Source organism: Xiphophorus hellerii, chromosome 16 (assembly GCF_003331165.1).
Source record: "Xiphophorus hellerii strain 12219 chromosome 16, Xiphophorus_hellerii-4.1, whole genome shotgun sequence".
Lineage (NCBI taxonomy): Eukaryota > Metazoa > Chordata > Actinopteri > Cyprinodontiformes > Poeciliidae > Xiphophorus > Xiphophorus hellerii.
In genome coordinates, this window is record NC_045687.1 from 2,836,738 (window position 1) to 2,858,385 (window position 21,648).

The 21,648-nt window shown below is 43.0% G+C and overlaps 1 protein-coding gene across 5 annotated transcripts in view; it reads right to left on the bottom strand.

The window, feature by feature from the left end:
• Positions 1–50: 50 nt before the first annotated feature.
• Positions 51–21,648, bottom strand: part of arhgap27l (Rho GTPase activating protein 27, like) — a 34,758-nt gene continuing 13,160 nt past the window's right edge. Inside the window, exons 4-22 of one of the 5 annotated variants that reach the window (XM_032587081.1) lie at positions 10,490–10,687; positions 9,459–9,596; positions 9,232–9,387; positions 8,419–8,484; positions 8,279–8,344; positions 8,119–8,196; positions 7,973–8,050; positions 7,667–7,732; positions 5,824–5,891; positions 5,622–5,709; positions 4,625–4,726; positions 4,429–4,542; positions 3,721–3,781; positions 3,449–3,565; positions 3,132–3,230; positions 2,273–2,350; positions 1,915–2,049; positions 1,442–1,547; positions 51–1,366 (exon numbers count right to left, since the gene is read on the bottom strand). In XM_032587081.1, coding sequence (XP_032442972.1) covers positions 1,189–1,366; positions 1,442–1,547; positions 1,915–2,049; positions 2,273–2,350; positions 3,132–3,230; positions 3,449–3,565; positions 3,721–3,781; positions 4,429–4,542; positions 4,625–4,726; positions 5,622–5,709; positions 5,824–5,891; positions 7,667–7,732; positions 7,973–8,050; positions 8,119–8,196; positions 8,279–8,344; positions 8,419–8,484; positions 9,232–9,387; positions 9,459–9,596; positions 10,490–10,687 — 1,992 coding nt within the window. In that variant the 3' untranslated portion in view covers positions 51–1,188. Of the gene's footprint in view, positions 1,367–1,441; positions 1,548–1,914; positions 2,050–2,272; positions 2,351–3,131; positions 3,231–3,448; positions 3,566–3,720; positions 3,782–4,428; positions 4,543–4,624; positions 4,727–5,621; positions 5,710–5,823; positions 5,892–7,666; positions 7,733–7,972; positions 8,051–8,118; positions 8,200–8,278; positions 8,348–8,418; positions 8,485–9,231; positions 9,388–9,458; positions 9,597–10,489; positions 10,688–21,648 lie in introns of all 5 variants that reach the window. The other 4 variants (XM_032587078.1, XM_032587079.1, XM_032587077.1 and 1 more) reach the window with 4 other exon arrangements.

The following is a 21,648-nucleotide window of genomic DNA, read 5'->3' on the forward strand; positions in this document are numbered from 1 at the left end:
CGGATCTTTAAAGGAATCCAAAACCTCTTTAAAACTGGACACAACAACCATTCCTGGTTTAATAATGACTTTTATTTCTAATAAAACTCAGTAAAATTCCCTTTTATTTACAGAAACTGTATATTCTGTGTTTACCTGGTTCTGTGTCTCTAATACATTTAAACAGTATAAAACAAAGAGCGAATGTGCAGCAGATCCATAACAAAGCTCATTACAGCAGAACTGTTCCTGGAAGACTCCACCCTATAGACAATTTAAAGTAGTTTGTTCTCTGAACCTTTGGGAGTCTCTCAGGGAAGCATCTAGGAACCACTGAACATTTAGAACACCTTCCTCAGATTTATCAACCTTTAATGAAGCTTCTGTCTCTTTTTAAGGGCTACATGTTTTCACTCCCAAATCCAGGGTATGTTGAAACGATGGAAATGATCAAATGATTCCTTTGAAACAGAAGAATAATGACAATTCTTTATGAAAAAAAACTTTTTAAAAATTAAATCTGAACTGATTTGGTGTTTAACACGGTGAATCTGGATAAACAGAAACCTGATGCTGACGTCAGGGAATGATTCAAACTGACTGATCCAATTGGAATTTTAAAATTCCAGATATAGATTCTCAGATTTCCCACTTGATCTTCATGCTATTATTGGCCTCTACGTACATTAAACTCACATTAAAGTGTAGAACTTCCTCCTGACGAAGCAGATCTTCAGTATGAACTTCATGCTGTAAAAAACAGCTTGGGTCAATGCAACATGGAGGTTCTAGAAGGATCCCAGTGACATTAGAGCAGGTTCCAATGCGATTCAAGTTCTACATTCCAGCTTCTTCTGTTTGGACTTTGGTTCTACAATTGGATTTTAGGCAGTTCGACAGATATTCCTCAGAAGGTTCTAGAGGTTTTTCTCAGGTCTGCAGTTTCCAGGAGGTTTCCAAGCTAGAGTCCCAAGTAGAACTCAGTCTGTGATGTCTCTTTAGCGGTTCGAGGTCCAGTTGGTTTGGTTCTTCAAAAGAAACCTCTTTCAGAAGTATCAGAACCAGAGTTTTTGATGGTTTTAGTTCTGTTGGTTTTAGGTTCCCCCCAATAGAGAATATATGCTTGTGGTCCTACAGGTTTTGAGACATTGTTGTTCAGTTCAGCATATGTTGCTCAGAAGGTTCTGGAAGGTGACAGTGGACCTCCTTCTACGTCTCAGCGAAGATCTCATTGTATTGGTTGAGCATGAGCTCGACGATCTGGCTCTGGAAGACCATGTGGACCGTCATGTTGGCGGACTCGATCTGCGGCCGGAGCAGCGTGGGCCCAAACACGATGGCGACGCTCTGAACCGACATCCTGTTGGAGTCTTTGTGGTTGATAACCCTGAAACACGCAGAGATGGAGGTAAGAACCGGAGCAGTTCTGGTTCTGGTTCTGCTTCAGAGCGGTTGGGCTCACCTGCGCAGGTGTTTGAAAAGCAGCTTCATGGTGTCGTAGTTCGGCAGCGGCAGAGAGCGGACCAGGTCCTTCGTGTAAGAAACCCTCTGGCTGTAGTCAGAAAGTTCTGCACAGACAAAAGATGAACCTTGAGGTCCGTTTGGACTCATCCAACACAATCAAACACTGGTTGTTCCTCAAACACTAACAGCTTTTAAGGTAAAACTACAAACTAATTCTTAAAGTTGGGTCTTTTTCAGTTTTCATTGTGGAAACATGAAGAGTTCAGTTACTGAAAAGGATAAGAAAAAAATCTACCAAATCAGGTTTAGAATGTGTGTGTGGTAAAACATAAAGCTCAATGAGTTTTTTCCTCACATTTATCAGTTAATTATGAGATCATTAACCAATCCAAACATCCGTAGATGAGGAGGCTGGTTGGGATTGTGGTCTGGTGTGTGTGTGTGTGTGGGGGGGTGTGTGTGTGAACTAACGGATGGTGGCGATGAACTTGTCAAAGCAGCAGAAGGGAAACAACGGTTCTGGAAGCTCCCTTAAGAAGAGCTTCAGTGCTCCAGTGATCACGTGGATTTCCTCCCACTGTCCGTCCTCCAGGTCCAAATGTTCCTCTGCAGGGACACAGAACCACAGAGTTAGATGGACAACCTCCAACCAACTGTGTTCTCAAGTTTCTCCTGGACTTTAACTCCTGGTACTGTTGATGCATCATCAAGTTCTCCTGCAGATCAATCTCCATATTTGTTCTGGTCTAGATCCTAGTTTAAACTGGGTTTATTGTTTCTGTTCCAGCCTGATGGATCCGTCGGACAGAAGCAGCAGGATTCTAGTTACCGTGATCGGCTTTATGTCGGAGTCTCTGGATCACAGCCAGGTTCCCGCTCACTCTGTAGATCCCATCAACATCCAGACCTGAAGGAACGGGAATGTTGAGGGGACAGAGAACAAGTCGAGGTCAAAGATCAGAACAAAAACACATTCTGCTTAAGCAAAATCCTCCTGATTGAATCGCTGATATCCAATCCTGGTACAACAGAAAGTAAAACAGTTTCCTGATGTTTAAATGTCTGAAAACAGAGATATTCACCAATCAATGGACACATGTCTCCACCTGGACCAACCTATGGCAACTGGATCCAGTTCTGATGCTGTTTTTCAGTTTGAAAACGGAACAAACTTCAGCTTTCTGACGGATTTTCTGAGTTAGGATGTTTGAAGGGTCTCAGCTTGGAGTTCTCTGGCTCCATCTGGTGGTTTTTTGTTGTAACTTCAGGTAAATTTGATTTCATGTTGTCATTATCATATTACTATTATTACCATTATTATTATTTTAAATTTTAGGTAATTATATTATTATTATCTATTTATTTAAAAAATTTATTTAATATCTTCTGTTAAGATTTCACCCAGATGATGTGACAAGCTGCTGAGTTTAATGTATTTCAGTTGGTAGGAAAATAATTTGATGAACTATTGAGAAAAACAATCATGAAATTATTTATATTGATTCTAGATTTCCACACTGATTATAGCTGAATTAGTTATTTTTAACTGTAAGGAAACAGTAGTGATCAGGTAGGGAAAGTAACAGAACTTAGTTTTCACCAGGAACAAATTTTAAACTCTAAAATTGGCTGTAACTATCCAATCCAAGAGGGAATATTTTAATTTTGGAAAGTTAAGAATTGATCACCTCTCCTCTCCACTGTTTTGATGCATTTCTCCACAAACTTGGGAATGGTGGAGTTTTCCCTGTGACAGAGAACGTCCAGGTGGCAACCAAACACGTTGTCTGCAGGAGAAAATCACTCATTCAGAACGCGAAATAAACATTTCATAAATCAAATGCATTAACATAAATGTTTATTGTATTTTAACACTAAAACAAAGAGTGACAGGACCAGGAAAAATCTAGAAGCTTCCTGATGTTTCCATCAGAAGTCCAGAAAGCAAATCAATATATCTGGAAGAATAATAAGTTCCCTGACGTTCCTGTAAGCTGATCCGTACCCTGGATGTATCCCTTCTCTTTGACGCTCTGCAGCGTCGGTCTCCTCTGCAGGAAGCGTCTCAGTTTGCTCCGGATCCGGTTCTGCTCTGAGTCTGCTCCTGAATTGCTCCTGGTGGCTGAAAAAACCATAGGAGAAAAAAACATGAGACTCAACTTTGGGAGAAACTACCAGCTAAGAAAGAAGCTTTTATTTTGAAGGAACCACTATATCTGAATTATATCCAGCAGCTGGATTTATTTTAACATGATGGATAGTTTCAGGAAGACTCACATCCCCTCATCTTGTCCTCTCTGTCTGAGTTATCCTCGTCTTCGCTTAGATGCTCCGGTTCCTGAAAGAAGTCGCAAAGCAAAAAGTTAAATTAATGCAAGAACCACAGGAGTGGAGTTACTTAGTCCTGCAGCTCTAATCTAGTGACGGTGCAATGGATTGGAACATTATCAGGAAGATACATCAGTGTATCATCAGCTTAACGATAAAACTGACCACTCATGATATTTTCAGTACACACAAATATATGAGAGCCTTTAATTTCTTCTTGTTACCCCCCCCCCCCCGTAATGACCTCTATAAAACTCGATGTACAATATACAATTAATTCCAAATCTGATCCCAAAACGAGTCGCACAACTGGAAAAATGGCTTAAAATGGGCCAAGAATCGCACAGTGAGAACAAACAGATGCATTCCTGTATGAGGAAGCCAAAGAAAAGTACAGAGAAGGAGAAAAGGACGGGTCCAAGTGTGGACACCACAGGCAAGGAAAGCTAGTCCTGTAAAACCCCCGGTTGGATAAAGAGGAGGTGAGGCGCTTAAAACCACATAGAGATCCCAGCCTGTTCTTCTAAATGGTCCAACGAGACATCATGAACGGTACCAGAAGCTGCTGGCAGATCCAATAAAACTAGAACTGACTGTAAGGTGGAGCTGGTCTGCCTACAGGATGGGTGCGTTTGGCTGTGGGGTGTGTTGCTGTACCAGCTGATGAGGCGTCAGCTGCTGGATGGCTTGCTGGATGACTTTGTACCAGTCCGAGATGATGCTCTCCGTGTCGTACTGGATCAGATACTCGCAGCCCTGACGTGTCTTCAGCTGCACAAACAAACGCAGGACACAGTTACCTCCAGCCCACTGACCTGTAACCGTGGCAACAGAGATGCTGCTGTGGCCTCACCTCCAGAACAAACTTTTTGGAGGACTTGTCTTTGGCAGCCCATTGGAGCGACGCTCCTTTCAGGTCCACAGTGTACTCTGGAACAATCTGCGATGATTTGTTCTGAGAGAAAAGCAGAAATCCACCTGATCATCACTAAACCAATCATCTCTGCTCGTATTCAGTCCTCTGGATATGTCACCAGCCTGACGGAATATCTGCATCTGGTTGGCACTAAAACTGTGATAGAAGAAACTCGTCTTACAAATCATTTTATCTGACCTGGATCAGTTCTCCAGGTTCCTGAAAGTCCCTGTAGAGTTCTTCTTCTGACTTTGGCTACAGACCAGTTCCACTTTAAGACGCTTAGTTTAGACCAATGGAACATTCAGGTAAATAATAGTTCCCAAATCTTAGTCTAATAAAGTCTAAGCTTGACGTCTGACTTTCATATAATCAAAGGATGACGCAAATCTCAGATGCTAAGTCCAATCTTTACATGGTTCTGTTTGTTAAAGACAAGACAAGATTAGATTTTAGCTTTGTTTTTTGTACTTTTCCTTGATTTTCCGAGAGCTAAAGCCACGTTTGATTGTTCATTATGCCCCATTTCCACCGACTGGTAGATCACCGCCAGTTGGACGCTCACTGAGTCGGTGGGGTTATAAACCCAAACACCTAACACTGAGTCATTCTAGTACGACAACAAATGTGATTCAAGCAGTGACGTTTTTCTGTCCCCCAGTCATTGGATTGGGTTGTATGACGCCAGTAGATCCACCCTAACCGGACCATACCATTGTCTCACGGTGCTACAACTGAACGGTGTCTTTGGCTTTGGTGGTACAAGTTGGTTGAATGGGACAATTTTACAATGGAAACAGACAAAATGGTACACAAAATGCCGATCCGATTGACCCATGCTGCTCAATTTAAATGAGGCATTGCTGGACTGAAAATGGCCTAATAAAGTCAGAATAAAGGTTGGATGGATCAGGACTGTCAGGATGGTTCTTACAGTGTTTCCAGCTGGGGCAAATTTGGGATCTTTGTGAAAAGTAAGAATCCCACCATGGAGGACTGTCCAGGACTGAGTCCAGTTCTTCCTGTTCAACAGAAACATCAAATATGGAAAACAATCATCTCTGAGTTCAAACAAATTCCCATACACAGGTCAGTCAAACTGAGGCAAAATCAGAACTGAAGTCAGTGGTTCTCACCTCATCTTTCTGCCATGATCAACCAATTTGGTCTTATTAACAATTCCTGCCTTTTCCAGCAGATGGCACTGAAGAGACAGAGAGAAAGAAGTGAGTTCTCATGTTTCTGCAGGTCAGCTTTGAAATGTGACTCCTTGGTAAACATGGGAGTGGAGAGTGAGAGTCTACCTGAGTCTACCTGAGTCTACCTGAGGGCTTTTATCCACCTCAGCCCCTTCATTCAGCAGTCTGCTCCCTTCTGGTATCATTTTCCCACTGATTCAGGAACTTAGAACAATTTCAAAGCAAAGAATTTGATCCAAATCTACTTTATAAACGCTTCTTCTACTGTAGACTCCTTAAGATTTATCAGAGCCTCACCTTTAGAAACGTGTAATGTAGCTTAACAGTGAGCCAAAACCAGTCTAGGTTGGTGCTAAAGATGAATGATGTAGGATTTATTGCCGCCTGAGGCGATCCGATTGAAAAAGGCCTTCAGGATTTAAATGTTGTGCTTTAGGCAAAACAAAAGTAGAATAAGGAAAACAGCCAAATTACAGAGAGGCTTCAGTGAATCAGAAGCTCAGCCTTTAGGGAACGTCTCTGTAGGAGTTTCAAAGTGTCAAACCTCAGGTCTTCACAGCTGCTGGAGGAAAAGCAGCTTTGAAGGGGACAAAACCTCTGGTTGATTTAAAATTTACACCAAGGTTATGAAGCAAAAGTGGTATGGAAGCAGGAATAACGACTTGAGTCATTCACGTTTTAACATCACTAGAGCAGTGAAAGAACTGATGAGTTAAAATGATCAAATAAACATCTTTATTGTTATTTTTAATTTTAAAGAAGTGAATAAAACAACAAAGATAATTTTTCTTTTTTCCTTTCACTTCTCTCCCATCTAATTAAGCTTCATGTTCTCCAATATTTTGGACGCTGGCGAATGTCATGGACATGTTGGGTCTTGCTGGACATATTGGATGTTGAGGGACATGTGGAAGGTTGCTGAATAATGCTTAAAATGATGGATGTTGAGGAACGGAGTCAAACATGTTGATTGACATGTTGGATGTGAAGGGACATGTGGAACATGTTGGATATTTCTACATATGTTGGATGCTGAGGAACCAGCATCCAACACTTTGATTGACATGCTGGATGTTGAGAAACATGTTTAAGGATGCTGAAGGACATGTTGGATGCAGAAGGACAAGTTGGATGCAGAAGGACATGTTGGATGTTGACAGACTTTTTGGATATTGAGATATGTTGGATTTTGATGAACATGTACAAACATGTTGAGGGATGTTGATGAAAATGTGTTGAATAACATGTTGGATGTTGGATATGTTGGATGTTGATTAAAATGTTGGATGTTGAGTGACATGTTAGAGATCTCTCAGGGTGAACCAGAGTTCTGGTGGTACATGTAGTTTTTGTTTTTCAGTTTGGACCAAACTGCTGAATGAAACAGAACCTGACTAGAGAAAACAAACAAACCCTCCAGAACCAAAAGTAGAACCAACATCAGAACAAATCCAGCAGTTCAGAACTGTTAGCTGACAGGATGAATGGTTACTGATGAGCGGTTAGTGGGATTAGTGGGAAAACACTCAGAAACTTTCTGGGCAAAAGTCTTAGTGCCAGAGATGGAAATTTCCAGAAGGAATTCGAGTCAAACTTCTTTGGTTAAAAATATTTTAGATTAGAGCCGCAGTGCTGCGTTTACACAGCAGGAGGCACTGGGACGTCTAAGCTGCCCAGAAAGTTCCCTACTGGTAAAAAAAAAAAAAAAGAGACGTTAGAACAAAATGTTAGTACATTTAGCAACGGCGCCTTGAACTTCCACCAGCCTTTCAGAACCTACATGGTGCTGGGGTTTCCCTGTGCTGTGGATGGACAGGTTCCTCCTAGGCTTGAGCCTACTATGAAACTGGAAGGAGGAAATAATGGTATGAGTCGATGGATGAATGAACAAGTCAGGAAGTCAGTGAACACATGAGCAAGTCTGGAAATTAATGCATGCTTTAGTCAATGAGTCAATGAATGGTTGAACAAATCGTTACATGAATAAACAAGTCAAGAAAAATTTGATGAAATGGGTCAGAAGATCAATGGACATTGTCTGTGAGGGTCCAATGGGGTTAGGGAACTGAGACAGGTGAGTCTGTACCTGGGGACTGTCTGGCGAAGGCTTCCTGGTAGCGTCGGTGAGGTCCGAGGATATCCTTCTGTGTCCCGGGGAAAACATCTGGAACACAGCGGGAATGTTAGGGAAGAACGCTTCAGAACCGTTCTGGATCAACATGTTTCACTCACATCTTCACCGATACTGTGTCTCATGATCTTGACTTGTGCGGCTCCTCCCTCCGCAGGGACTCCGTTACCCATCAGCCTCTGCTGCAACACAATAGAACCACCTGATCTGAGCAGGTTCTAGGGAAGACAGGATTGATGTTCCTGTGATGTGACTGCTCACCTCCTGCTGCTTCTGCTGGCCATCCAGCTGGGCTCTGGGAATCTGCGGGAGCTGCTGCTGCGGCGGCTGCTCAGAACAAAACTGGAGGTCAAACTAGAGAAAGGCAGGGAATACTGGGAAACTCTGAGATTCTTCCGTACCGTAAAGACAGAGTCTCCATTGTTGTTGTGTCTGTCCAAGGGATAATCTGGCTTTGGTAGAGGAGGCTTCAAACCATCAAACAAATAATCATTAAAGATGCTCTATTATGCTTCTTTGAACAGGTTAAGATATATCTGTGGTCTATACAAAACATCTTTGTTACATTTTTTTGCACAAAAGCATTCGTAGATAATGAGATTTTATCCTGATCAGCTCAGATTGACCTGTTTTAGGAACCTCTTGTCACTTTAAATCCAAATAAGCTGCTGCTGGCCAGGCCCCCCAACTCAACGTTTACACTCTCACATAAAAATGGCTGCAAACAGATGCTCAATTATACATCTGTACATCTTTGAAAAGCAGAAGTGGAACCTTCTGCACAACCAACTAGAATGCAGCAAGTGGTTTCTTGATGGTAAGTGAACAACAAAACACTTCGTCTTTTCCAGCAGCCATTGTACAGAGCATACAAACGTCCTGGAGCTCCACTGTGGTTGCTAGGTGACAGGCAGAACTCAGCTGGGGTTTTTTAGGTAACGGGCTGGGGTTGCTAGGTGAGAAGCAATGCCTACTGATTTGTGACATTCTGAAGGTATTTGAAGTGGCTCATTTTCACAAAAACATGAACTTATTGCCAAACAGCAACTGTGTGTGTTTTTTCAAAGGCAGTTCAGACCCAAAATGGAAAATGTGAATTTTGCATAATAGATCCCCTTTAAGGCCAAGTCCAGACTACACCCTGTTTCAAAGATAAACCGCTCATGCCCACAGATCTTAAACTAAGGTAATCCAGGATAATCTCAGGCTCATACCGGGACGTCGTCCTGGTTTCTGCTGCCTGTGGATCCAGCAGGAGATAATGGGGTTGTTGGGTCAGGGAGAGCCCAGGACGTGGTTCCTGTTTTATGGTTGTGGTAGTAGACTTGCCCCGATGCTTCGTCCAGCAGCTCCTCCCACTCACAGGAACCCTGAGAGGAAGAAGAACCGGGTCAGACACCAGAACCGTCCGCTGTTACCGATCAGGGAGGAGCTGTGGTACCTGAGAGGAGGCCGGGGAGAGCGGACTGGACAGGTTCATGTCTCCGGCCGGCGTTTGGCCTCGGTGGTCCGACCAGGTGGTCTGTCTGGTTAGAGGATGGTAAAAGAACCTCCTGCCACTCTCCTGATCAGTGTGAACCTGAGCAGACAGGGGTACATACCATCATTCTGCACTTTATATTAATATTCAGAATGTCACGAAATTATTAAAATGTATTCCTTTTGTATTAATTAGGGCTGAAACAATTAATCAAATTAATCGTGATTAATTGATTATTGAAATAATCATCAACTAATTTAGCAATTGATTAATTGTGGATTAGATTTTTTAAAAAGGCAATTTGCTGAAGAAAAAAACAACATCCAGGGAGGTAATTTAACCAAAACTGTAAAAATATACATTTAAACATTTAGCTAAAAATGTTCATTTGTGCCATTATCATTTCTAAAATTAAAAAAGAACAAGAGAACAACTTATATAAATAAAAAAAACTTTTATGTTGTGCAGCAAAAGTTTCTGTAGCACAGTTGACTGACAATATTTCAATTTATTTTGTAAATGTACGGGGGCTGGTTGACCTTTGATGACCTCAGGAAACATTTATTAATATCTCTAAAATTATAGAGGCGCACAAACTTTGTTTGGTTTACAGAAGGTGAAGGTCCAACTTCTGGAGGTTCCTGGATAAACTAGTCTGACGGAGTGGCTGGTAAGTCTCATTACTGAAGTGTCTTTGAGCAAAGCATCACAGCTTTAGCTGTTCCTTATTAACACCTGATCCCTGCAGAGGAAACCTGATGACCTCGGGTAACATCTGATCAAACATTAATTATTTCCGTGTAACATGAACTCAGAGCAGAGGAGGCTTACACTCAAGCTGTGTTCAAAACAGAAAACTTCAAAGTTTAATCAGATTTAACAGATTTTTCCTTAAATCCTCTACTTGTTACCATTTTTCTGCATTTCCACCAGCAGCTTCTTTAACATGCATCATTTTTCTTTATTACACCTGGATTTGGAGGTCATCTCACCTGCCATTCGTCTTGTGGGCTGAGAGGAGAGGCGGGGCTTATCATGCTGGAGGAGGAACTTGGAGATAAGAGGGTGTGGTCTGCTTCCGATTGGTCAGGGTCTACACCAGTTGGGGAGGAGATGGAGATCTGAGGAGTAGAAGTTTTCTTGAGGGAGATGGCGTAGATGGGTGAACTAGGGGTGAGCGAACTTCGGTCCTACAGAGAGGGAGAGAAAAAAGGTTACATTTTTAGTTTAAAGACACACTTCACCATATGTGTTTATGAATCCCACTAGAACGTCAACTGTATGAATTTCCCTTAAAAAATTACTCTTGGTCTTTTGCCAAAGACAAAAGAGAAATCTTACAACCAATTAAATCTGATGTTACTCCACTTTTGTTTGCATTTTGTGATGAATGAAGTTGAGCTCAATGTGTTTTTGTGGTTTCCTTCAGTGGTTATTGGTGCAGCGCCCACACAGGCGAGGGGGGGAACTGGTTTTTCAAAGGTTGTGGTTCGTTTGACACAATGCAGTGTTAAAAAGTATCCCAGCAGCTGAAAATGTAACAAATGCTGCAACTTTGGTCCCCAATTAAACCAAGTCTATCGGACTATGAGGTGTGAAAACACCCTTAGTTTTAGTTTCACCAAACCAGGATCAGGTCACCTTAGTGCCATTTTATAATTGGTATCTGTATTATATTTTATGCCGTAAAGCACTTTGAACTGCCTTGATGCTGAAATGTGCTATATAAACAAACTTGACTTGACTCATTGATGAAGCTGTGGTCCCAGCGGTTCAGGGATTTTCATTCTGATCTCTCAACCAGAACCAGTTTGCATTGAACCAATCTTCCTCAAACAACATCTGCCCATTTTCTGAGGGTAAAATGAACAGATTTTAATCATTGCTTATCAACAGGAATCTTCTCATTCTGTTGAATCCAACTTTTAAGTTGTAAATATGTTGCCTTACTATTTCCTACTGACCAACCAGAGCTTTATTCACCCAGCCCAACTTAAAAAGGCCACACATTCATAAACAATACACAGACCAGTGCACAACTGCAAGGTTATGTGGAGTGAAAAAAAAAGATAGAATCAAACCCACAACTTCAGGAATGCAAGAAAACTACAGCCAATCCTGAGATCTGGTTTCACCCAAAAGTTTCATTAAAAATATTCCAGTTTCCCTGATTGTTCCCTCCTCAGACAGTTGTTTTCCTCAGACATCAGTGAAGGAACCCTGGTTTCTTCTAAATCTCTCCATGACAGACCAATCCTGGCTGAACCAAAATGTCAACATAAGAATCTGCCTCTCTCAGGTGAACCCGGTCAGTCTAGTTTTGTTTGACTCTCTTTGCCCTCAGGTTTTGATAGAGTCCACTGTTATCTCCCAGTTCTTCCAGTAGGTCTCCCAGTTTGCAACATGAAACCCCAACATAAGGTGAAGAAGGTTTGGGAGCATCAGCTGTTCCTAGAATAGTGGTGGCAGCATGTTGCTTCAATTCTTTCTGTAGACTTTTGCTTTTGAATGGTCACTATGATGCGTAACCATGGCATTAATGTATTTATTTTACAACTGGGAACAACTAATTAGTAACTCAACAGCTCAAATGAACTATGACCCCAAGGACCAAAGCACAGAGAGAGGAGAAGAAAATTCAACTCATCTGCTACATCCATCATAATGGGCAACTATGGTATCCCCTACTCCAACATCTTTCTAACCAGACGGCCAAACAGAGATTTAAAAAAGAGCGGCAAAAGCAAAGGAGGTGGATTAGCAGTGTATTCCAACAACTGATGGTGTTACTGTGGAATCTCATTTCTGTCCCTGTATATATCATGACAGTTTTAATCTACTCTGAGCGGCTTTGCTGAAACTCTAAGTCAACTGCTCTGAACCGGACCTAATTAAATGCTTAAATTGTCCGTTTGAAATGTTTTGGTTCTAAAAAAGCTGATATTTAATCTCCATAAGCAGAAAATTGAGCAAACATATGCATTTCTGCTGTTTCTGTGTTTAACATGAGTCCATTACTGATGTTTATGGAGAAAATCAAAGTGTAAAGTGGAGTTTTTCTTAACCGGGCTGCAGAAAAATCCTGTTATGACCAGGATCTCTGTCTGTCTGCCTGGGTGGATGGAGCTGCAGACCAACAGGAAGAACTCCTCCCATACTGTATAAACACAGAAGCAAATGATTCCCTTTTTCATCAAATGGTAAGAGCTGACTGAACATCTCCATGCGGTTTTAACCCAAGAAACCCAAACAGGAAACCTCACATTTTCACTCAAACTGATCAGAACTTCAAACCGAACAGCTTCTGAGAAGATTAGCCTCTCCATCTGTGACTCCATACTTTATATTTCAATTATCTTATGTTGTTGTGTGTCATGGAATTGAAGCAAACCTACAGCAGCTCATCATTTAGTTTGTCTCAGTTTTCATTCTATAACAGTAAATCCCTCCTAGCCTGGTTCAAAGTCCAGACTTCCTGCCGGTTCTGTTTGCAGCTGCAGATTGAGGCTCTCAGACACAAAACGCATGGATTAAAGCTGAACCACGGAGAGCCTAACAGGAAGTCGACTCACCTGTCAGCATCTTTCTGTTTGTCCTGAGGTCTGGGATACATTATCCTCCATCAGAAAACTTCTCATCCTGTCACTGATCTGCCTGCAGTGAAGCTGGATCATGCTGCCAGTCTCAACGGCTCTGCCAGTTGTAGCTCCGCCCCCTCTCTATTCTCCTGTGAACTTAGGCCCCGCCCCTACTGAACCACAGGCAGTGTCACTTTTTTTTGGCTTCAAGTCTTCAGGATTTGTCTGAACTTGACTTTCATTCATGGTCCAAAAACTCTTCCTGGAAGTTAAGTGCTGATTGTTTCCAAGGAATTTTGTATCTCGTACACAACCTTCATAGAAACATGAAAATGCTCCAAAGAACCAGAATTTCTTCAAACATCTGTATCACGGAGACATGGAGCTTTATCAACATTTTGAGGTTAAATGAACAAAAACACAGAAAAGATGCTGTCAGAAACTGTCAGCCTTGATTGAACAAAGTCCTGAGTCCTGCAGCTGCAAAAAAAAGCCCAAATCACTACCTATCCACTGCCGTGCTCTGCTGCAGAAGGTGTTTGTGCCGATCTGCTGGGTTTGGTTTTCTCCAAACATGGTTCTCTGCATTATGGTCAAAAATCTCTACTTTGGTCTTGTCTGTCCAGCGGCCATTATCCCAGAACTACATTTGTTGAAGCTTTGCAAACTGAAGTCCTGCCACCATTTTGTTTTTAGAGACAGCCCTTCAAGCCTCCACCTACACTGGTTCACTGTTTTCCAGATATACTTAGTCCAAAGTGTCAAAAATGGTTCTTATTGACAATTGTGTGACAAAAATTGCGTCATCAAGATCTTTTCTCAACAATAGACCCAGGTCAAACTACTTTGTTACATCTTTGTGTGAAGTGTGACAGCAATGCTAGTACTTCTGCTTCCACTATCCAATTTCTGTTCTGTGACTGCAGATGACATGAATATTTATGTTTTTTTCTGAAACGGTGAGGAATTATTTACATCTATACAATTCTTCACTAAATAACTACAAAGATTGTCAAATGATCCTGGATGGAAACTGCAACTGTTGTCCACGGAGGAGGACAACAGCGTTTCCTGCAGAAAGGTGGCGCTCTGTCTGTGACTGTTTCATAAAAGTAAAAGGAAGATCCAGGGATCCTGCGCCATGTATGAAAATAATGTGGAAATGCTAATGTCCCGTAACCATGTGACTGTGCGTCGAACTGAGGCAACAGCATTCTAAGAGAATCTTTTCAGGGTTTTTCACAGTTGTGTCAAGAGACTTCCTCAGACCTGCCTGTGTTTCCCTTCCGCTCCGTGTTAGAAGCTATCTGATCATCTTGAAAACACAAACATGTGGTATCAGCGCGATCAGGTCCTCAGGGAGCTGCAGTCTGTTTACCAACTTAAGGAAGCTTCTAGCTGCCACTGAGAACCAGCTGCTGGAGATCTGAAAGTACTCGGTTTCACACAGATGATCCCATCAGTCTTCATAAAGTCACATCTTTCATCAACAAACCAAAAACCTTCTAGTAGGTTCTCCTGAACTCTGATTTATCAGATCTCCTGACCTTTCGGACCATGTGAGATTTTACAGATAACAGCGGGAACATAATGGGTTTATGTTTTGATGGAGGTTCACCTTGATTATGCTGCCCCCTGGTGTTGTTAAAAGCAAAATCTACATCTGAGTTCTTCAACAGGGTACAAAGATATAGAAAGAACCAGAAAGAGTCATGGTTATGATGAGCAGAAAAAGATCTTATCTGAAGTCACTCACCTTCATATCAATCTCCCAGTGGAAAACCATCATCATCTGAATCCACAGTTCCCAGTAACTGTTCCAATCAACAACCAGTCTTACCAGAAACAGGTCAGTTTAACTGCTAGTGCAGTCAATAACTGCACCGGTCAATAGCTGGATTGGTCAAAGCTGGTCCGCTCAATAGCTGGGCCGGTCAATAGCTGGGCCGCTCAATAGCTGGGTTGGTCAATAGCTGAATCGATCAATAGCTGGTCCACTCAATAGCTGGGCTGGTCAATAGCTGGGCCGGTCAATAGCTGGGTCGGTCAACAGCTGAATCGATCAATAGCTGGTCCGGTCAATAGCTGGGTCGATCAATAGCTGGTCCGCTCAATAGCTGGGCCGGTCAATAGCTGGGCCGGTCAATAGCTGGGTCGGTCAATAGCTGGGTCGGTCAATAGCTGAAACGGTCAATAGCTGGGTCGATCAATAGCTGGTCCGCTCAATAGCTGGGCCGGTCAATAGCTGGGCCGGTCAATAGCTGGGTCGGTCAATAGCTGGGTCGATCAATAGCTGGTCCGCTCAATAGCTGGGTTGGTCAATAGCTGAATCGATCAATAGCTGGTCCACTCAATAGCTGGGCTGGTCAATAGCTGGGCCGGTCAATAGCTGGGTCGGTCAACAGCTGAATCGATCAATAGCTGGTCCGGTCAATAGCTGGGCCGGTCAATAGCTGGGCCGGTCAACAGCTGGTCCGGTCAATAGTTGGTCCAGTCAGTAGTTTTTCCGGTCAAAAGCTGATCCGCTCCGTTGATAGCCTGTTAAAAGTGGGTTTGCCCAATACCTGGTCTATTCAATACATGATCAGATCAATAACTGGTTCCACTCAAAAACTGGTCCAGTCAATAGCAGGTCCATTCATTAACTGATCAAACAGAACCTAACTCTGACCTGGTTCATGCAGAGGCTGACCAGGAAGAGCTGCAGACAATCCACCAATCAGAAGTGACAGGACTTTAACCAGGAAGATTTTGGTCCTGCTGCTGGAAGGAAATTCTTGATCCCTGATACCCGGAAAGGTAATAAATGTTTGTGGAGCTTTAGGAGGAGTTTGCCCCACTACAGATGATTTACAGCAACAACCCTGGTGGATCCTCTGGGAATCTCATAAACAACTCCAGGACAAAGATACAGGCGAAACCAGGTGACCTACTGTCTGAGTCCAAAGTTCGTCACATGAATCAATAAAGGAAGTGAGCTAATCAGTGATCAGTTGAAATCAGACCAACTGGAGGTATAAACATCAACATGGTGCAAATTTAGACCAGAAGAAATCAGAACTTTACACAAAGCTAGTCATAAACCAGAGATTTATCTGAGCCAGCTCATTAGGGACAACTCGTTAAGAGCTCGTTAAGGAGAAGTGTAGCACCGGTATCAAACCGCTAACTGCGCCACTGGACCAGTTCTAGGCTCTAAGGAGTGGGGAGCAAGAATGACAACACCAGAGACCGCTGCTTTAAGTGAAACAAGCCGGCAATTTACTGAATATAAAACACACAAATAAGATACCATAACTAATTAAGTAAATAAATAAATAAATATATTGCAGGTTCTTAATAAGGAAGCAAATAAAAATGAAAAGGGAAAAAAAAGAAATAAATAAAGAGTATATCACCTTTTCTTTTCACTCTTTAGTTCACCTAGTTCATTTTAATAAGACTAATCTAATTTAATTAGACTGATCTTTGTTCTCCTATGTTATTCTAGACAGTCTAATTTGAATTAGTTAGACCAGTCTCTTTTATTTCCTATGTTGTATCTATTTTGAGATCCCTATTTTTTCTGAGTTAACTCATTTTCTTTCTTTTACAGGTGAGAAAATACCTCAAACACAATCAAATCAAAATAAATTACAATTGTTCAAATCATACTCAAAGATATAACATATAGAAACCAAAGTATATCACTTTAAATTCGAGTACAACCCGAATATGAAATCAGCTATTCAGTTCGATGAAAAAAATCTTAGTTGACTCGATCCAACAAAAAATAATAATTCAATAAATTATCAGTTCTGTTCAGTTCGGTTCAGTTCGTCCTGGCAGCGAATTACCACACGCAGGAGAGTCCTTCCTTAATGTGATGGAGAAGGTGAATTGAATGTCTGGGTCTGGCTCGCCATCCTGAATCCCGTCCGTGAATCCCGTCCATGAATGTGCACGCCGCACACGGCAGACAAATCCTGACTCCGACCGAGCTTCCAACCAAGCAAAAAAACTGACCAAAACCGATTTAGTTTAGCGCTCATAAAATTCCCGTCAGTTCCCGACCGGATAGATTATGGTTTTCAAATATAATGTTAACTTTTGTTGTTAACTAATCACTGCGCGTTCCTCTGATTCCTCCTCTGTTCTCTCCCTCCGGGCTGTGTGCTGCGTTACAGACGCAGCGTCTGTAACGCTAGTTCCTTAAAGGGGCAGTGACGTTATTTTCTGTCTACAGGTATTTAATCAACTATTTATATCAGATTTTAATGTGGGTTACATCCTCCCCTCTTTACCTAATGCACGTCCCTGTGCATTTTTAAAATTACACTGCCATAACTCTAGGGGTTTTTGGAAAGCTAGGTTTTTCAAGGGAGTCTGTAAACACATCACTCAAGGTGTGAAATAAAGACTGAACTACTGTCACCAACGGATTTCCTAGCTCAGGATAAGTCAGTCTCTTAATCGGTTTTCTGTCTCTAACAGGTCTTCCTGAACAGTCTCTTTCGGTCTGATGGTTCACTTGACTCAGATCACTTGTGTTTTCTTTGCTCGCCTGACCAGGTTCAGTAGAAGGATGGACGTTATCCACATCTTTCTCAGGTAGGTTTCTAATTTCCTGTTCAGCGATTGAGTTTCTCTCCTCAGGGGTAATTGAGTCATCTTTTCCAAAATCAGGTAAGTTTAGGTCATAAGTTTCTACTGGAGCGTCCTCGGGGAAAGCTTTGGCTACGTCTGAAGGATCTTGCACAACAGCAGGCAAGTCAGGTTCGGGTTCAATCCTTTCAGGCAAGTATTCCATAGGTTCGGAAGTTGAGACGAAACCTAGTGTTTCTACTGTTAGGTTTCTTTGATAATGATATTCCTCAGAATCAGATTGGGATTCATTCCCATCAGCTCCATTTGATGTGTCATTTTCAGAATGTTGTCGAGTTTTTGGGCCCCTTACTGCCTTTGGTGGGTTAGTTTCGCTTTCAACAGGAGTCACAGGAAGAAAACCACATGGCAACAGGAGGTCACGATGAAGAGTTCTTTGTGGACCATCTCTTGTCTCGGGCTTCACAACATATACTGGGACGTCTCCGGACTGTCTCAGGACAACATACACGTCGGATTCCCACTTGTCAGCTAACTTGTGTTTGCCTCTGAGTCGGACATTTCGAACCAAGACTCTGTCGCCTTCTTTCAAGCTGGAGTCAACAACATACTTATCAAACCTTGCCTTGTTGCGATTGGCTGTCTTTTTGGCATTCTCAGTTGCTACTCTGTAACTGTCTTCAAGTTGAGATTTCAGGTTGCGGACATATTGCGAGTGAGAGCCTGGTTGATGATTGACTGGTAGACCAAAAGCTAGGTCAACTGGCAATCTTGGCTGACGCCCAAACATTAACTCGTAAGGGGTAAAGCCGGTTGTCTCGTTCTTAGTACAGTTATAAGCGTGTACTAACGGCTTAACATACTCCCGCCAGTGACTCTTCTTCTGGTTTTCAAGGGTTCCCAACATGTTGAGCAGGGTCCTGTTGAAGCGTTCAACAGGGTTCCCTCTCGGATGATAAGGTGTGGTTCTTATCTTTTGAGTGCCAATGAGCTCACACAGTTCTTTTATTGTTCGGGACTCAAAGTCGGGACCTTGGTCACTGTGGAGTTTTTCAGGAATGCCATAATGGACGAAAAAGTGGTCCCACAGGGTCTTGGCCACTGTCCTGGCTTTCTGATTCGGGGTGGGGACTGCCACTGCATATTTCGTAAAATGGTCGGTAATGACCAAGATGTCTTTTGTGTTACTTGAGTCTGGCTCCACACTGAGAAAATCCATGCACACGAGTTCGAGTGGTCTTGTGGCCACAATGTTGATGAGTGGTGCAGCTTTCTCGGGCATGGTCTTACGTCGTATGCAACGGTTGCAGGTTCTGACTTTATCTTCTACATCAGTTGACATTTTAGGCCAATAGAATCGCTTCCGGACAAGATCTAGCGTGCGCTCTGTGCCCATATGACCCATGTCGTCATGGAGGCTCTTGAGGACTACGGATCTCAGGGCTTCAGGGAGTACAAGCTGGTAGTGAGTCTGAGCACCCTCTTGTCGCCTGCGATACAAAACACCATTTGAGACTTCCAGTTTGTTCCACTCCCTCAATAAGAGACCAAGCTCAGGAAGTTCTTTCCTCAAGGAGGGTGGGGGTTTCTCTCCGGACTCCACCTGCCTGAGGACTTCACCAATGCAGGGATCAGCATTTTGTTTGTCTCTTAGTTCAGCTGGTGCCAACGGGGGAATGACAGGTAGGCCACCAAGCTGATCCTCCTCTTCAAAGCTTTGAGGGAGAGCCTTTGGATGGTGGGCAAGTGACACGACCAAGGTGGTGCTGGGTGATGTTTCCCCAGGGTGACTGTTGATTACTTCATGGACCAAATGCTTCTCACAAATGGCTTTGATGGTGCTTTCATTCAGGTGTGCATAATCAGCCTCTGACAGGTGTCTTTTTGTGAATTGTTGTATTCTCTCCAACTCTTTTTGTGATGATATGTCATCAGGTACTCTGCCATGAGGACGTCTGGACAGTCCGTCCGCGTCCTGATTCTGCTTACCGGCTCTGTACTGTAGCTGGAAATCGAATGTCGACAGAGCGGCCAACCATCTGTAGCTCGTGGCGTCGAGCTTAGCTGAGGTAAGAATATATGTTAATGGATTGCTATCTGTGACAGCAAGGAATGTGTTTCCATACAGGTAATCCTGGAATTTCTCTGTTACTGCCCACTTAAGGGCAAGAAATTCTAATTTATGAGCAGGATACCTGGACTCACACTTCGACAGACCTCGGCTCGCATAAGCAATGATGCGCTGCTGTCCCTGTTGCTCCTGGTAGAGAGCAGCACCGAGGCCCGAGGTGCTTGCATCTGTATGTAAAATGTAGGAGAGCTTGGGGTCAGCAAACCCGAGGATGGGTGCGGTTGTTAGCTTTTCGATTATGGTGTCGAACGCTGTTTGGCAAGCTGGTGTCCATCTGTCACCAAAGACGTCCTTTGGATTGAAATACTTCTCAGGGTTCACTGTAGTTTTAGCATGCTTTCTTAGCGGTGGATAGCCAGCAGTGAGCCCGTTGAGTGGCTTCACGATCTTTGAGTAGTCTTTAATGAACCGGCGGTAGTAACCGCAGAAACCCAGGAAGGTTCTTAGCTCCTTCAAGTTGTTTGGTTTTGGCCAGGTTTTTAATGCTGCTATTTTATCAGGGTCGGTCTCAAGGCCATTTTCAGACACAATGTGGCCGAGGTACTTTACAGAAGTTTGGAAGAACTTGCATTTCTCTGGTGACAGTTTCAAGCCAAACTCTTTCAATCGGTTGAGCACACGCATCAACCTTTCCTCGTGCTCCTCCAATGTAGAGGAGAAGATGATTAGGTCATCCAGGAAGACTAGGGCTTGCTTCAAATTCAACTCTCCCATGCAACGCTCCATAAGTCTCTGGAACGTGCTAGGGGCGTTGGTTATCCCCTGAGGCATTCTGTTGAATTCGAAGAATCCTAGAGGACAGACGAATGCGGTTTTGTGTTTGTCTGCTTCCTCCATCTCTATTTGATAGAAGCCTGATTTGAGATCGAGCACCGAGAACCACCTGGACCCGGTCAATGCTGAGAAGGACTCTTCCAGATTAGGTAAGGCGTATGAATCCTTTACTGTTTGTGTGTTCAATTTTCTGTAATCTATGCAAAGTCTGACATCGCCGTTCTTTTTCCGAACAACTACGATCGGCGAGGAGAAAGGTGACTCTGATTCACGGATGACTTCTGCATCGAGGAGTTGCTGGAGATGGGTACGCACAGCCTCTATATCCTGCGGATGTATAGGTCTTGGCCTATGTTTGAACGGCGTCTCATCACTGAGAGTTATATGGTGTTTGATTTTGTCAGTGCGCCCAAAGTCAAGCTCGTGCACTGCAAACACCTCTGGCATGGAACTCAATTTCTTTGTTATCCTCTCTTTCCACTCGTTGGGTACAGGGGAATCAGTAAAGTCAAAATTGAGGCTTAGTTTTTGGTCAGGTTTTATTGGAGAGTCTGAATTAGGGGTCTTGACAGGTTGAACACTCTTGACAGCATGTATCTCTGCTATCACGGTTTTTGAGGACAGGGTGATGTCATGCTGTGACTCGTTTTTAAGCATGACTGGTATGCAGCGTGATAGCTTTGGTGATAGACTTACCAGGCTATCTGTCACCAGGATGCCACCAGGTAGGGACGATGACTTTGGTGACTCTACCATCACCCACCTTCCAACTTCAGATGTTCTGCAGCTCACTGATCCTTGAATTACTTTGGTCTGTCCAGCTGGAATGGTCTTGAGGTCTCTACTATTAAGCCTCACCTCTCCCAGGCTGGAACCAACAGACTGTTTTTTCCGGATTTCAAGGGTCTTTAAGACTACTTTGTAGCCATAGGGAAGAGATTCGAAGTTCTGAGGTGAAATCTCCTCATACTTTTCATAGAGAATATCCAAAGTATTTGTGCCTATAAGCACTGATGATAACGTGGAGCGCATGTCAGGTACAACTAATACTAGCGTAGGTACCTCGATGTCGACTCCAAGCAAG